Below are 13,317 nucleotides of genomic sequence, written 5' to 3'. Positions count from 1 at the left end.
TGTAAGATCCTGAATCAGGACCTTGAGGAGAATTAGAGCGGAGTGAGAACAGAGGGGGTGAGAGAGTGGGATGGTGTGTTCAATTTTGTGGAATAATAAAAGAAAAGTATAATCTGCAGAAAGTAGAATTGCTTGTTCAGAATTGTTACACTGCACTAAGTGTCATGACTTTTGTAATCTCTTTTTACAGAGTATTTGAAGATCTGAAGACGGAAATTTCAAAATCGCCTTCTGCTCCTCTGATGCTGCCTGAGCTACAGTGCTTTTCCAGCGTCATACTTTTGAACTCTTGACTCTCCAGCATCTGCAGTCCTCACTTTCACATCAATGTCTGACAGTGACACTGGGACATCGGGACTGCAACGATTTTTGACTGTGATTCTGTGAGAAGGAGCAAAGCGTTTGCTTCCGGCTTGAATACATTTTCAGAATCAGTGGGACTGGATGAGAGACCCTACGTTGCAGCGCAGTGAGTATGGAGCCTGAAACAGTTATACGGCCTGGAAAGAGGAATTCACGGCAGGGTGGGGCTGTACCCACGTTTATGTGCGGCTGAAGCTTCAGCCATGGAGAATCCCGAGGAATCCCGCCCCGTGAAGAAACCGTGGAAGTGTGGCGACTGTGGGAAAGGCTTCTGTGCCCCGTCTGCTCTGGAGACTCATCGGCGCAGTCACACCGGTGAGAGGCCCTTCAGCTGCCCCGAGTGCAGGAAGGGCTTTACACAGGCATCTGCCCTGCTTACCCACAGGCGGGTCCACACGGGGGAGGGGCCTTTCAGCTGCCCCGAGTGTGGGAAGGTCTTCAGCAATTCCTTCGCCCTGCTGAGGCACCAGCGAATCCACAAGGGGGAGAGGCCACTCTCCTGCCCCGAGTGCGGGAAGGCCTTCAGTGATTCCTCCCACCTGCTGACCCACCGGCGGGTCCACACAGGGGAGAGGCCCTTCAGCTGCTCCGAGTGCAGGAAGGTCTTTACCCAGGCCTCTGCCCTGCTGATCCACCAGCGGCTCCACACAGGGGAGCTGCCCTTCAGCTGCCCAAAGTGCGGTAAAGGCTTCAGCGATTCCTCCACCCTGCAGACCCACCAGCGGGTCCACACAGGGGAGAGGCCCTTCAGCTGCTGTGAATGCGGGAAGTGCTTTACCCAGGCCTGTGCCCGGCTGAGACACCAGCAGTCCCACACCGGGGAGAGGCCCTTCAGGTGCCCCGAGTGTGGGAAGGGCTTTGCCCGGGCCTCCAACCTCCAGACCCGCCAGCGGACCCACACGGGGGAGAGGCCCTTTCGTTGTCCCAAGTGCGGAAAGTGCTTTACCCAGGCCATCACACTTCAGAAACACCAGCAGGTCCACATTGGGGAGAGGCCCTTCAGTTGCCCCAGGTATAGTAAGATGCTCACTTGCTCCTCCCACCTGCAGAGGCACCAGCAAGTTCACGTGCCATAGCAGGGGCATTGAAGGAGTGACGGCTGAGTGCCATTATCGACTGGAGTATTAACCCAGTTCCGGGGCCTCCCAGGTTCCAATCCTGCTGTGGCAGATGGTGAAATTGGAATTCAGTCAGTAATCTGGAGTTCCAAGTCTAATGATGAAGCCATTTTTTGGGGGGAGGGGGAAGAAAACCCCCATCTGATTCACTCACGTCATTTTTCAGGAAGGAAACTGCCGTTGTGGGAAAGGATTCACTCAGTCGTCCCAGCTGCATCCTTTACCCTGTCTGGCCTATGGTTGACTCTACACTTACTCCCCCCCCACCCCTCCCCCCCCAACCCATCCTCCTCCCCCCCCCCACGCCCCCCCACCCCCAATCTGTTCTCTTCCCCACTGGGCCCCTCCCTCTCCCCAGCAAATGAACAGGGAGAAACCTCCTTGGATATAGAGTATATGTTGAAATTGCTGAATGAGGCAATAATTCCTACAGGTTAAGAAAGGGGTTGTGTGCGCTTTGACTTTGAGCTCTTTTTAAATAAAAAGCTACTTTTTCCACGCCTTTTTGCTGGGGGGAATCTGAAGCTGTCACAAAGTTGGGTCACAATAAAGGGTTACCTGAACTTACCGCCAGGCTCAGACTCTCATTGAAGACTTTGAGCTTCAAATGGTTTTTGTTTTAAACCTGTTGATTTCTTTCAGCCTCCTGCACTAAGTTTCCAATGTCGTGTATCAGATGGAGCAGTGAATGAGTAGCTAGTATCGTTGGAAATTGCAAATATTTCAGGAGTGCAGGTACTGTGTCGTTTTATCGGCATTGTAAAGTTTACTGGCAGTACCAGGAGGTGTGGGCTGTTAATTAGAAATGATGTGGAGTTGCTGGTGTTGGACTGAGGTGGATAAAGTTAAAATCTACACAACTCCAGGTTATAGTCCCAACAGATTTATTTGGAAGCGCTACTCCTTCATCGGGTAGCTGTTGAGCAGGATCATAAGACATAGAATTTATCGCAAAACATTACAGTGTCATGCAGTTGATAAGATTTCCTGAACCAGCCCAGTTGCAGTTCAGTCTTTCATCTTTTAGAATGGGTTGCAGGTTTCGATTCATTAACATGTATATCCCAGAATTACTTTTAAGTCACATTCTCCCGATGACTTAAGATTTTATAAAATTAGGTGACATCTCAGCTCAGACAATGCAAGAAAGGTGTGAGGTTCAAGTCTGTCTGTATCCCAGTCCTGAGTCACACATGTTCTATTTCCAAAGTAGGAATTTATAAAATATTACATAGATTGACTGCCTGCAGATTGTGTTTTGCTCAAATAGCACAATGTATCTGCAAATGCAAATTCACTGCATAGGTTTGTGTGTGTGTGTGTGTGTGTGTGTGTGTGTGTGTGTGTGTGTGTGCGCGCGCGCGCATGAGAGAGACAGTGTGTGTGTTTGCATGTGCATGCTTGATAAAGTGTGTCGATGCAATGGAGTATAAGCCTGTGAGAAGGTGTGTGCATGGATTTGAGTGTGGGAGGTGTATGTGTGTGAGAGAGGGTCTGCGTGACTGGGTGTGTATGTGTGCGTGTGGGAGTGAGAGACAGTGTTAAGTGTAGTGAAGGTCCCGGTTGAGACCGTCCTCATGGGTTCCAAACCTGGCTATCGGCCTCTGCTTGGCTGGTAGAAACAATTAATCAGTTACTGGGTGGCATGGTGGCTCAGTGGTTAGCAGTGCTGCCTCGCAGCACCAGGGATCCGGGTTCGATTCCCATCTTGGGCAATTGTCTATGTGGAGTTGGCACATTCTCCCCAATGCTTGCATAGGTTTCCTCCGGGTGCTCCAGTTTCCTCCCACAATCCAAAAGATGTGCAGGTCAGGTGAATTGGCCATGCTAAATTCCACATAGTGTTGGGTGCATTAGTCAGGGGTAAATATAGGGAGGGGAACGGGTCTGGGTGGGTTACTCTTTGGAGGGTCAGTGTGGACATTTTGGGCCAAAGGGCCAGTTTCCATACTGGAGGGAATCAAATCTAATCTACACGCACACACATTGGAGAGGGCAGGGTGAGACTTGTCTTTCACTTTGCAGAAGGTGGGAGGTTCTGGATGCTGTGATTCAGGGTAAACACACGCTGGAAGACCTTTGGCTCAAAGAGATGGAGTTGGAAGCCAGGCTGCAGACACGTCACGGGAAAGTTAACCAGACACTTTATTCCAGAAGATGGTCATTCCCCTCTGGACAGAGCCTTCTGATTAGGTCATTGGACAGGGTCAGAAGGGTGAGAGTGTGAATCACACAGGTAAAGGGGATCTGAGATTGGGCAGCGGGGAGGAGCTAATTGGCTGAGTGGTGGGAGGGGGCGCTGGGGGTAAGGGGCAGAATATTGACAGGTGATTGTCGTCTTTCTCTGCAGTTAGCAGCAGGAGGCCAGATGGCATCGGTGTCTGACACCAGATTCCGGAACCGACGTGCTCAGTACAGGATAAGTGGGAAAGGGAGGCTGCAGTGGGTGTGGTCCACAAATTTCAGGAGGCGAGAGCCTCTGCTGAGGGCGCATGAGAAGTCAGAAGCTATGAAGACAAAGCAGAACATCAAAGCTCTGGGTGGCATGGTGGCTCAGTGGTTAGTACTGCTGCCTCAGTGCTGGGTTTGATTCCAGCTACAGGTGACTTTGGTACATTGTCCCCCTTGTGTCTGCGTGGGTTTCCTCCAGGTGCTCCGGTTTCCTCCCACAGTCCAAAGATCTGCAGTTTAGGGTGGATCAGCTGTGCTGATGTGTCCAGGGATATGCATTTTTGGGTGCGTAAGCCATGGGGCACTGCAGGGTTGTATGGTAAGTGGGTTGGTCTGGTGGGATGCTGTTTGGAAGGTCAGTGTGAGGTGAATGGGCTGAATGGCCTGCAGGGATTATGTGATTCTACTGCTTTAGCCATTTGTATATTGAGAAATGATTTTAAACCTTCCTATTCGTACACCCATCCAGATGCCTTTTAAAAGTTGTAATTGTACCAGCCTCCACTCCGGCAGCTCATTCAATACATTTACCATCCTCTGCGTGTAACAAGTTACCCCTTAGATCCGTTTTAAACCTTTCCCCACTCACCCGAAACTAATGTCCTCTGGTTCTGGCATTTCTTGAGACAAATTAAATGTCTCACGTTTTTTCTCATCCTTTGGTCCCTCAACTTTCCCCACTCAACCTAAACCTAATCCTCCAGTTTGTGACTCCCCTAACCGAGGAAAAGATATACAAAAGTTGAGCAGCCAGCCAAAATGCAAAAGGAATACAATGTCGAGCCACAGGGGGGAAAAATTGTGGTTCTACTTTTTTTCCCTCCGATTGGCATTTGGACACTTCAAATCTGTCAGGAACGTAAGCATCTCTGAAGAGCATAATGCGCATGCCCCTCGGTGTCAGCTAGCACTGCGCATGTTCGCTGGTGTCAGCAAAAGCCTGTGCATGCTCCTGGTTGTGTACACACACGACTCATGACCTACTTTTGATGTACCAGTAGGGAACTCGGGACGACCGGAAGGTGTCTTTTCCTCCTGCCAATGAGAGCACCGCTATTGTCTGAATTCGGAAGTTGGATAATGAGCTTCTGAATCCCTTGCTGCTGCTCCTGTCTCTCTGAATGAAGATTGAGCTTTACCCCAAACTGCAACTTTCTTCCTCTGTCCAACAACTGTGAGTACAGCACTCTCTTTTCTCGCCACCTATTCCACTTTTTTTTTTCATTCTGACGTTCAATTGTTGACTTGCAACAACTGAAAGGAAAGGGAGTGAATTCAGGGAGGGGATAGAGTGTAGAAATATTGGTCGAGTGTGGTGCTGGAAAAACACGCAGGTCAGGCAGCGTCCGATGAGCAGGAAATTCGACGTTTTCCTGCTCCTCAGATGCTGCCTGACCTGCGTCCTTTTCCAGCACCACACTCTCGACTCTAATCTCCGGCATCTGCAGTACTCACTTTTTTTGTCTCGAAATGTTGGTCCAGATTTGTGTCTCAATTGGCAAACATATGGCAAATGCATTACCACAATGTGATAATATAGCCTTTGCTGTGAGAAAGCAGAAAGGAGGTGCATTGTTTTAATGTGACATGTTGGGATATGGAGAAAGTGAGGAGTGCAGATGCTGGAGATCAGAGTTGACAAGTGTGGCCCTGGAAAAGAACAGCGGGTCAGACAGCATCCGAGGACCAGGAGAGTTGACGTTTTGGACACGAGCCGTTCATAGGAATGTTATGTGGATGTACAAAGAGGTTTCAGTGTCTTTCTACACCAGTCAATACCCGTTGTCAGACAGGTGCACTAAGCAGTCAGCAGGGCAAGTGGTGTATTAGCAAGAGGAATTGAGTTCAGAAGTGGGGTGGGGCATTCCTGCGGTTAGGGGGTCATTGAATATATTCAAGGCTGAGTTCATCTGATTTTTGAACAACAATGAAGTGGATGGTTATGAGGGAACAGAAAAAATGGTTTTAAGAACAGTTACAGAATCATACAGCACAGAAACAGATACTTGATTTCATGCTGACCACATTCATAAACTAAACTAGTCCTACTTTGTTTGGCCTATATATCTCTGAACCTTTCCTATTCATAAGAGCAGAAATTAAGCCATTCAGCCCACTGGGTCTGCCCATATCATTCAATCGCGACTGATAAGTGTCTCAGCCCCATTCTCCAGTATTCTCCTGTTTTCTCCCTGTAACCCTCGATCCCCTTGATACTCAACAACTGTTTCTGTCTCAGTATTAACTATCCTCAGTTACCTGGCCTCCACAGCCTTCTGTGGCAATGAATTCCAGCAGTTCACCACTCTCTGGCGAAAGACATTTCTCCTAATCTCAGTCCTCAAAGGTCTTCCCTTTTCTCTAAGGCTGTGCCCTCGGGTGCTAGTCTCTCCTTCCAATGGAAACATCTTCCCAACATCAACTCGTCCAGACCATTAGGTATTCTGTTTGTTTCAGTTAGATTCCCCTGAGTGTGACCCTGTTATTCAGCATGAACCAGACCCTTCAGGACGAGGTCCAGCAGGTTTAGGTTCAATAAAGTGAGAATGGAGGGAGTGTGTGGGATGGAGATTTTGAACTTCCAGGGAATAAGAATTACAGAGAGTTTGCTATAAATTAGAATTGATTGGATGGGGCAATGGGCCAGGGAGTGGCAGATGGAGATTAATTTAGGGAAATGTGATGTTTGCATTTTGGTAAGGCAATCCAGGCAGGACAGTTAAGGGAGTGTTTCAGAACAAAGAGACCTTGGAGTGTAGGTTCATTGTTCCTTGAAAGTGCAGTCTCAGGTAGCCAGAATAGTGAAGAAGGCATTTTGTATGCTTTCCTTTATTAGTCAGAGCATTGAGTAGTGGAGTTGGGAGGTCATCTTGTGGCTGTACAAGACATTGGTTAGACCAGTTTTAAAATACTGCATTCAGTTCTGGTCTCCCTGCTACAGGAAAGATGGTGTGAAACTTTGAAAGGGGTTAGAAAATACTTGAAAGGCTGTTGCCAGAGTTGGAGGGCTTGATCTACAGAGAGAGGCTGAATCGGTCAGGGATATTTTCCTGGAGCATCGGACGCTCAGGGGTGACCTTATAAATATTTATAAGGGGCATGGATAGGGTGAATGCAAAACTAGAGAGCATATGTTTGAGGGGAGAGGGGAGTGATTTAAAAGGGACATGAAGGGCAACTTGTTTCACGCAGAAGATGGTGCATGTATTGAATGAGCTGTCACAGGAAGGGGTGGAGCCTGATACAATGACAGCATTTAAAAGGCATCTGGATGGGTACAAGAATAGGAAGCGTTTAGCGGGATATGGGCCAAATGCTGGTTAATGGGACTAGATTAAGTTAGGATAACTGGGCGGCACATATGAGTTGGACTGAAGGGTCTGTTTCTGTGCTGTATGACTCTCTGGGTCTTTGGTGAAACCAGAGTGTCATTGTGAAGACTGGACTTTCAGAGCAGCCTTCAAAGATGTTTTGTCCTTACTGGGAGCAGAAGAGGTTGCAATGAAATCTTTCATTTATGAGACAGCACCTGAGTGAGTGAGTACATCTGAGATTTTGTGGAAAGTGGGATTTCATTGCACTGTGGGGATGAAACCCTACCCTATCCAGTCATTTTTGCTGGTGGGTGAGACCAGACCTCAAGATTAGTTGGAGTAGATTTAGGATAGAGATGAGGAGGAACTGCTTTTCCCAGAGAATCGTGAATCTATGTAACTCTCTGCCCAGGGAAGCAGTAGAGGCAGCTTATTAAGTATATTCAGGACACAGTTAGATGGGTTTTTGCATGGTAAAGGTATTAAGGGTAGTTGGGACAATGCAGGGAGGAGAAGCTGGGACAATGAAGAGATCAATCATGATCTAAATGAATAGCGAAGCAGGCTCGACGGGCCAAATGACCTACTCCTGCTTCTATTACTATGTTACTCTAACCCTGCACTTCCCATGGCTAACCCATCTAACCTGCACATCTCTGGACACTATGGGCAATTTAGCATGGCCAATCCAAATCCAGGCCAGTGAGCAATACAGTGATGTGAAAAATGAACATCCGAGAACGACAGAAAGACATGGAGAGTAAATGTCCCAGCAATCAAAACTGGATTCTAAAGATCACAAAAACTGAAACTAAAAATGGTTTGTCTGAATGTGTGCTGCATTGCAGCAAAAGCGAATGAATTGACTGCACATGTTGAAGGGAACTCCTTCAATTAAAATATGGGACTCCTTACAGAGATATGGCACCAGGATGACAAGGATTGGATCCTCAATATTGAGGAGGTGATCAAATGGAAAGCAAGATAAAGATAGAGGGTGCACAGGTAATCAAAGGACTGATCACAGGGTAACCTGGTGTCAGCTCAGATTTCAGGTCCTGATTTCTCACCCCTCCTGGATTTCTGCTGATGATTTGACCCCCTTTTTTTAACACCTTCCAGAACAATAAGTCAATCCAGACCCACAATCTCCCAGCCTGTTAACCATCCAGACACCGAGTGTAGTCATAGCAGGGAATAAAACAAGAAATGTGAACCAAAATTAGAAATAAGTAGGTGCTTGTGCTTAATATTGTTCAATAGGAAGTAAACCAGAAATACTATTGTCCCAGGATTCCTACAGTGCCTTGTTTGAGGAATTCTCTCACCCTTGCATCGAGCTATTAGTACCCACTATGATTTACAACAATATTTATACCAACAGAAAAAAAAGTATCTGTTGTCAAATTGACATAGAGATATACAGCATGGAAACAGACTTTTTCTCTCTCTCATGCACACACATGCACAAGTCCATGGGGGTGAATTTGTGTTTGCAGAATGATATTTGCATATGCATTCTATTTTCCTCAAAAAATGCACAATCTGCAGGCAGTTAATATATATAACATTTTGTAAATTTCTCATTGGAAATAGAACCAGTCTGACTCTAGACTGGGATACAGACAAATTCTGACCTCACACCTTTAATGCATTGTTTGAGCTGAGGTGTCTCCTTTTGTTATAAAGCCTTAAAGTTATCCTGGGAAGGTGCCTTACAGGAAGTTCTGGGATTTACATATTAATGATATCTGCAATCCATTGTAAAAGATGAAAGACTTAACAATCCAGATTTGTTCAATATATCATTTCAATGCCAGGACACTGTAATGCCTTTCCAGAAATTCTTACACTCCACAGCCACCTGATGAAGGAGCAGCGCTCCAAATGCTAGTGCTTCCAAATAAACCCATTGGACCTGGTGTTGTGCGATTTTTAACTTTGTCCAGGTAAGGTTTGATTAGCCAGGCCAAATTACATATAGTGCTTAGGGATGTGCAGGTTAGATGTATTAGTCAAGGGGTAACTGTAGAGCAATAGGAGTAGGGGAATGGGTGTGGTGAGGTTGCCATTTGGAGGTTGGTGTGGACTTGTTAGAACAGTGAGGGTTCTCTGATGAGAAGGGATTTTTGTTAACTGTTCGGGGGGAGGGGGGGCGCGAGAGTTGGGAAGCGGTGGGTGGAGTGTGGGGGGAGGAAATTTGTTCACTTGTAGCAACTGGAGTGCACCCAGGGAGGGAGCAGACTCTGCAAACTCAGATATGTGTCTTAATTACCCGGGGAAGGAGGGTTGGAAGGATAGGGTGCTGCTGTTTTCCCTAGTGCGTCAGAGTGTGAGGGGTAACCTGATAAGACTTTTTTAAAATCATGAGGGGCATGGATTGGGTAAATAGACGAGGTCTTTTCCTTGGGATGGGGAGTCCAGAACTTGAGGGTAATAGATTTAAGGTGAGGGCAGGGGAAGGGAGACTGCAAAGAGACCTAAGGGACAACATTTTCACGCAGAGGATGGTGCGTGTATGGAATGAGCTGCCAAAGGAAGTGGTGAAGGCTGGTACAATGACAATATTTAAAAGTCATCAGCATGAGTGTATGAAATGGAAGGGTTCAAAGGGTATGGACAAAGCGCTGGCAAATGGGACGAGATTAATTTTGGATATCTGGTTGGGCACAGAAGAATTTGACTGAAGTGTCTGTTTCTGTGCTGTACATCTCGATGACTCTGGCTTTCCACAAATGTTTGTCATGTCTGTGTTCAGTTTCTCTCTGGTGGCGGTGTCAATGCCTTGATGTCTCATTTTGCTTTCCTCCCCACTTCCTGGGAATGTTAACCATTTTGTCTGGTTGTTCTTCAAAAAGCTGCATTGCAGATTTACCCTGAATTGAGATTTTTTTGCTTCCCAAAATCCGACCTGCTCACTCTCAGCAATATCCCAGTGTTGTGAAAGATATTAAATTTCAGGTGGAGTTATCCAAAACTCAGAGATGTCAGTCTTGACGTCTTTGCTTTTCTGCCCCTATAAGATCCTGAATCAACACCTTCAGGAGAATGAGTTAGAGCGGAGGGCGGGAGAGAGAGACAGTGTGGGATAGTGCTTTCAATTTTGTGGAATAACAACACAAACAAATTGCTTGTTCTGAATTTTTATTCTGGACTGACAGTAATGAATTTTGTAATCTCTTTTGACAGAGTATTTGAAGATCTGAAGACGGAAGTTTCAAAATCAACAGATGAAGAACTTATGCCCAAAATGTCGACTCTCTTGCTCCTCAGGTGCTGCCTGACTTGCTGTGCTTTTCCAGTGCCGCACTTTTCGATACTGACTCTCCAGTGTCTGCAGTCCTCACTTTGACGTCAATGTCTGACAGTCACTCAATCCATCGGGACCACAACCATTTTTGACTGATTCTGTGAGAAGGAGCAAAACGTTTTGGTTCCTGTTTCAGTCCGTTCTCGGCATCAGTGGGACTGTACGAGAGACCCTACTGTTGGAGTGCACGGAGTGTGGAGCCTGAAACAGTTATAAGGCCTGGGAAGAGGAATTCACAGAGGGGAGGAGCTCTACACGTGTTGTGTGCAGCTGAAGCTTTGGCCATGGAGAAACCAGAGGAATCCCGCCCCGTGGAGAAACTGTGGAAGTGTGGCGACTGTGGGAAAGACTTCCGTTTCCCATCTGCTCTGGCGATTCTGTCGCAGTCACACCGGGGAAAGGCCATTCCCCTGCACAGAGTGCGGGAAGGCCTTCAGCAATTCCTCCGACCGAGTGAGGCACCGGCGGGTCCACACCAGGGAGAGGCCGTTCAGCTGCTCTGAGTGTGGGAAGGCCTTCAGCAATTGCTCTGACCTGTTGAGGCACCGGCGGGTCCACACGGAGGAGCGGCCCTTCAGGTGCTCCGCATGCGGGAAGGGCTTTACCCAGGCCTCCACCGTCAGGTCCACACTGGGGAGAGGCTGTTCCTCTGCACCGAGTGCGGGAAGGGCTTCAGCAATTCCTTCGCCCTGCTGACCCACCAGCGGGTCCTCACAGGGGAGAGGCCATTCCCCTGCACAAAGTGCAGGAAGGCCTTCAACAGTTCCTCCCACAGGCTGAAGCACCAGCGGGTCCACACGGGGGAGAGGCCCTTCAGCTGCCCAGAGTGCAGGAAGGGCTTTACCCAGGCCTCTGACCTGCTGTGGCACCAGCGGGTCCACACAGGGGAGAGGCCGTTCACCTGCTCTCAGTGCGGAAAGAGCTTTAGCCGCTCCTCCCACCTGCGGTGGCACCAGAGAGTTCACATGCCATCGCAGGGGGTTTAAAGCAGCGACGGCTGAGTGCCTTTATCGACTGGACTATCAACCCAGTTCCGGGAGCTGCCAAGGCTGATGGCGGAATTGGAATTCGGTTAGATTCTGAACTCCAGATTTCTAACAACGAAACAGTTGTCAGGGAGGGGAGGGGGAACCCCCATCTGATTCACTCACAACCTTTTATGGGAAGGAAACTGCTGATGTGGGAACGGATTCACTCACTCGTCCCAGTGCATCCTTTACCTGGACTGGCTTACACGTGACTTCAGACCCACAGCAGTCTGGTTGACTATTCTGCACTCCTTTTCTCCCCCCCTCCTCCCCCCGCCCCCCAACTCCCGCTGATGAGGGCGGAGAAACTTACTTGGAGACAAGGTATGGGTTTAAATTGGTGCATGAGGCAATACTTCTAGTTTATGGCGATACCAAGGATCCAATTACAAAAGGACAACTCTGTGCTGACAAATAGTAAAGAAAGTGGGGGTGAGGGGGCAGGGGGAGAAGTGTGTGCGCTTTGACCTTGAGCTGTTTTTTTTAAAAAAAGATACTTTTTCTACACCTTTTTGCTGGGGGGATCTGAAGCTGTAACAAAGTTGGGTCGCAATAAAGGTTACCTGAACTTACTGCCAGGCTCAGACTCTCATTGAAAGCTTTGAGCTCCAAGAGGTTTTTGTTTTAAGCTGCTCATTTCTTTCAGCCTCCTGCGCTAAGTTTCCAATGTCGTGTATCAGATGGAGCAGTGAATGAGTAGCTAGTATCATTAGAAATTGTAAAGTTTTTAGGAATGCACGTACTGCGTTGTTTTATCAGCATTGTAAAGTTTCCTGGGGGAAGTGTGGGCTGTGATCACTAGAAACATTGTGGAGGTGTCAGTGTTGGACTGATGTGCACAAAGGTAAAATCTCTCAACACCAGGTTATAGTCCAACAGGTTTATTTGGAAGCACTAGCTTTCAGAGCATTGCAGTGGAGCAGGATCAGAAGACACATCTTTTATAGCAAAAGATCACAGTTTCATGCAACTGATAGGATATATTGAACAAACCTTGATTGCTGTTAAGTCTTCCATCTTTTAGAATGGGTTGCAGGTTTCTGTTCATTAATATGAAAATCCCAGAACTACTTTTAATTCAGGTTCTCAAGATGACTTAAGTTTTTACAAAAATAGGTGGCATCTCAGCTCAGACATAGCATGAAAGGTGAGAGGTTCGGTCTGTCTGTATCGCAATCTTGAATCAGACTGGTTCTATTTCCAAAGTATGAGTTGATAAAATATTACATGGATTGATTGCCTTCATTAACTGCCTGCCGATTTTTTCCACAAAAAGCACACATTGAATCTATCTGCAAATATAATACTGCAAACGCAAATTCGTCCCATGGATTTGTATGTATGTGCATGAGAGAGTAGTGTGTGCGTGTGTTTTTGCATGTGTATATGATGGAGTGAGAGGGTGTGTGCATTGGTGGATTTGTGTGTGTCTGAGAGAGACCATGTGTATGAGAGAGGGTCTGCGTGAGTGAGAGAGTGTAGAGTGTAGTTGGGTCACCCAAGGTTATCCTCATGGGCTCTGAACTTGGCCATCAACCTCTACTCAGCCACTGGAAACAGTTAAGCAGTGACACAACACACATCGGAGAGGACAGAGTGGCACTTATCTCGCAGAAGGTGGGAGGCTCTGGATGCTATCATCCAGGGTAAACACACACTGGAGGACCTTCGGCTCAGATAGATTCAGCTGGAAGCCAGGCTGCAGACACTGTGGTGGTGGTGGGTGGGGGGAT

The 13,317-nt window shown here is 47.5% G+C and overlaps 1 protein-coding gene across 1 annotated transcript; it reads left to right on the top strand.

Moving 5' to 3' along the window:
• Positions 1 to 566: 566 nt before the first annotated feature.
• On the top strand, positions 567 to 1,749 carry LOC148143763 (uncharacterized). The gene has a single exon (XM_087974477.1). It carries the CDS (start codon positions 567 to 569, stop codon positions 1,437 to 1,439), a length of 873 nt encoding a protein of 290 aa, XP_087830603.1. The 3' UTR covers positions 1,440 to 1,749.
• The last annotated feature ends 11,568 nt before the right edge of the window (positions 1,750 to 13,317 follow it).

The sequence above is a fragment of the Chiloscyllium plagiosum genome, unplaced genomic scaffold (assembly GCF_037043375.1).
Source record: "Chiloscyllium plagiosum isolate Xiang-an unplaced genomic scaffold, Cpla_swu_hap1 HiC_scaffold_27, whole genome shotgun sequence".
In the NCBI taxonomy this organism is placed as follows: Eukaryota; Metazoa; Chordata; class Chondrichthyes; order Orectolobiformes; family Hemiscylliidae; genus Chiloscyllium; species Chiloscyllium plagiosum.
This window is presented reverse-complemented; position numbering and strand designations above follow the sequence as displayed.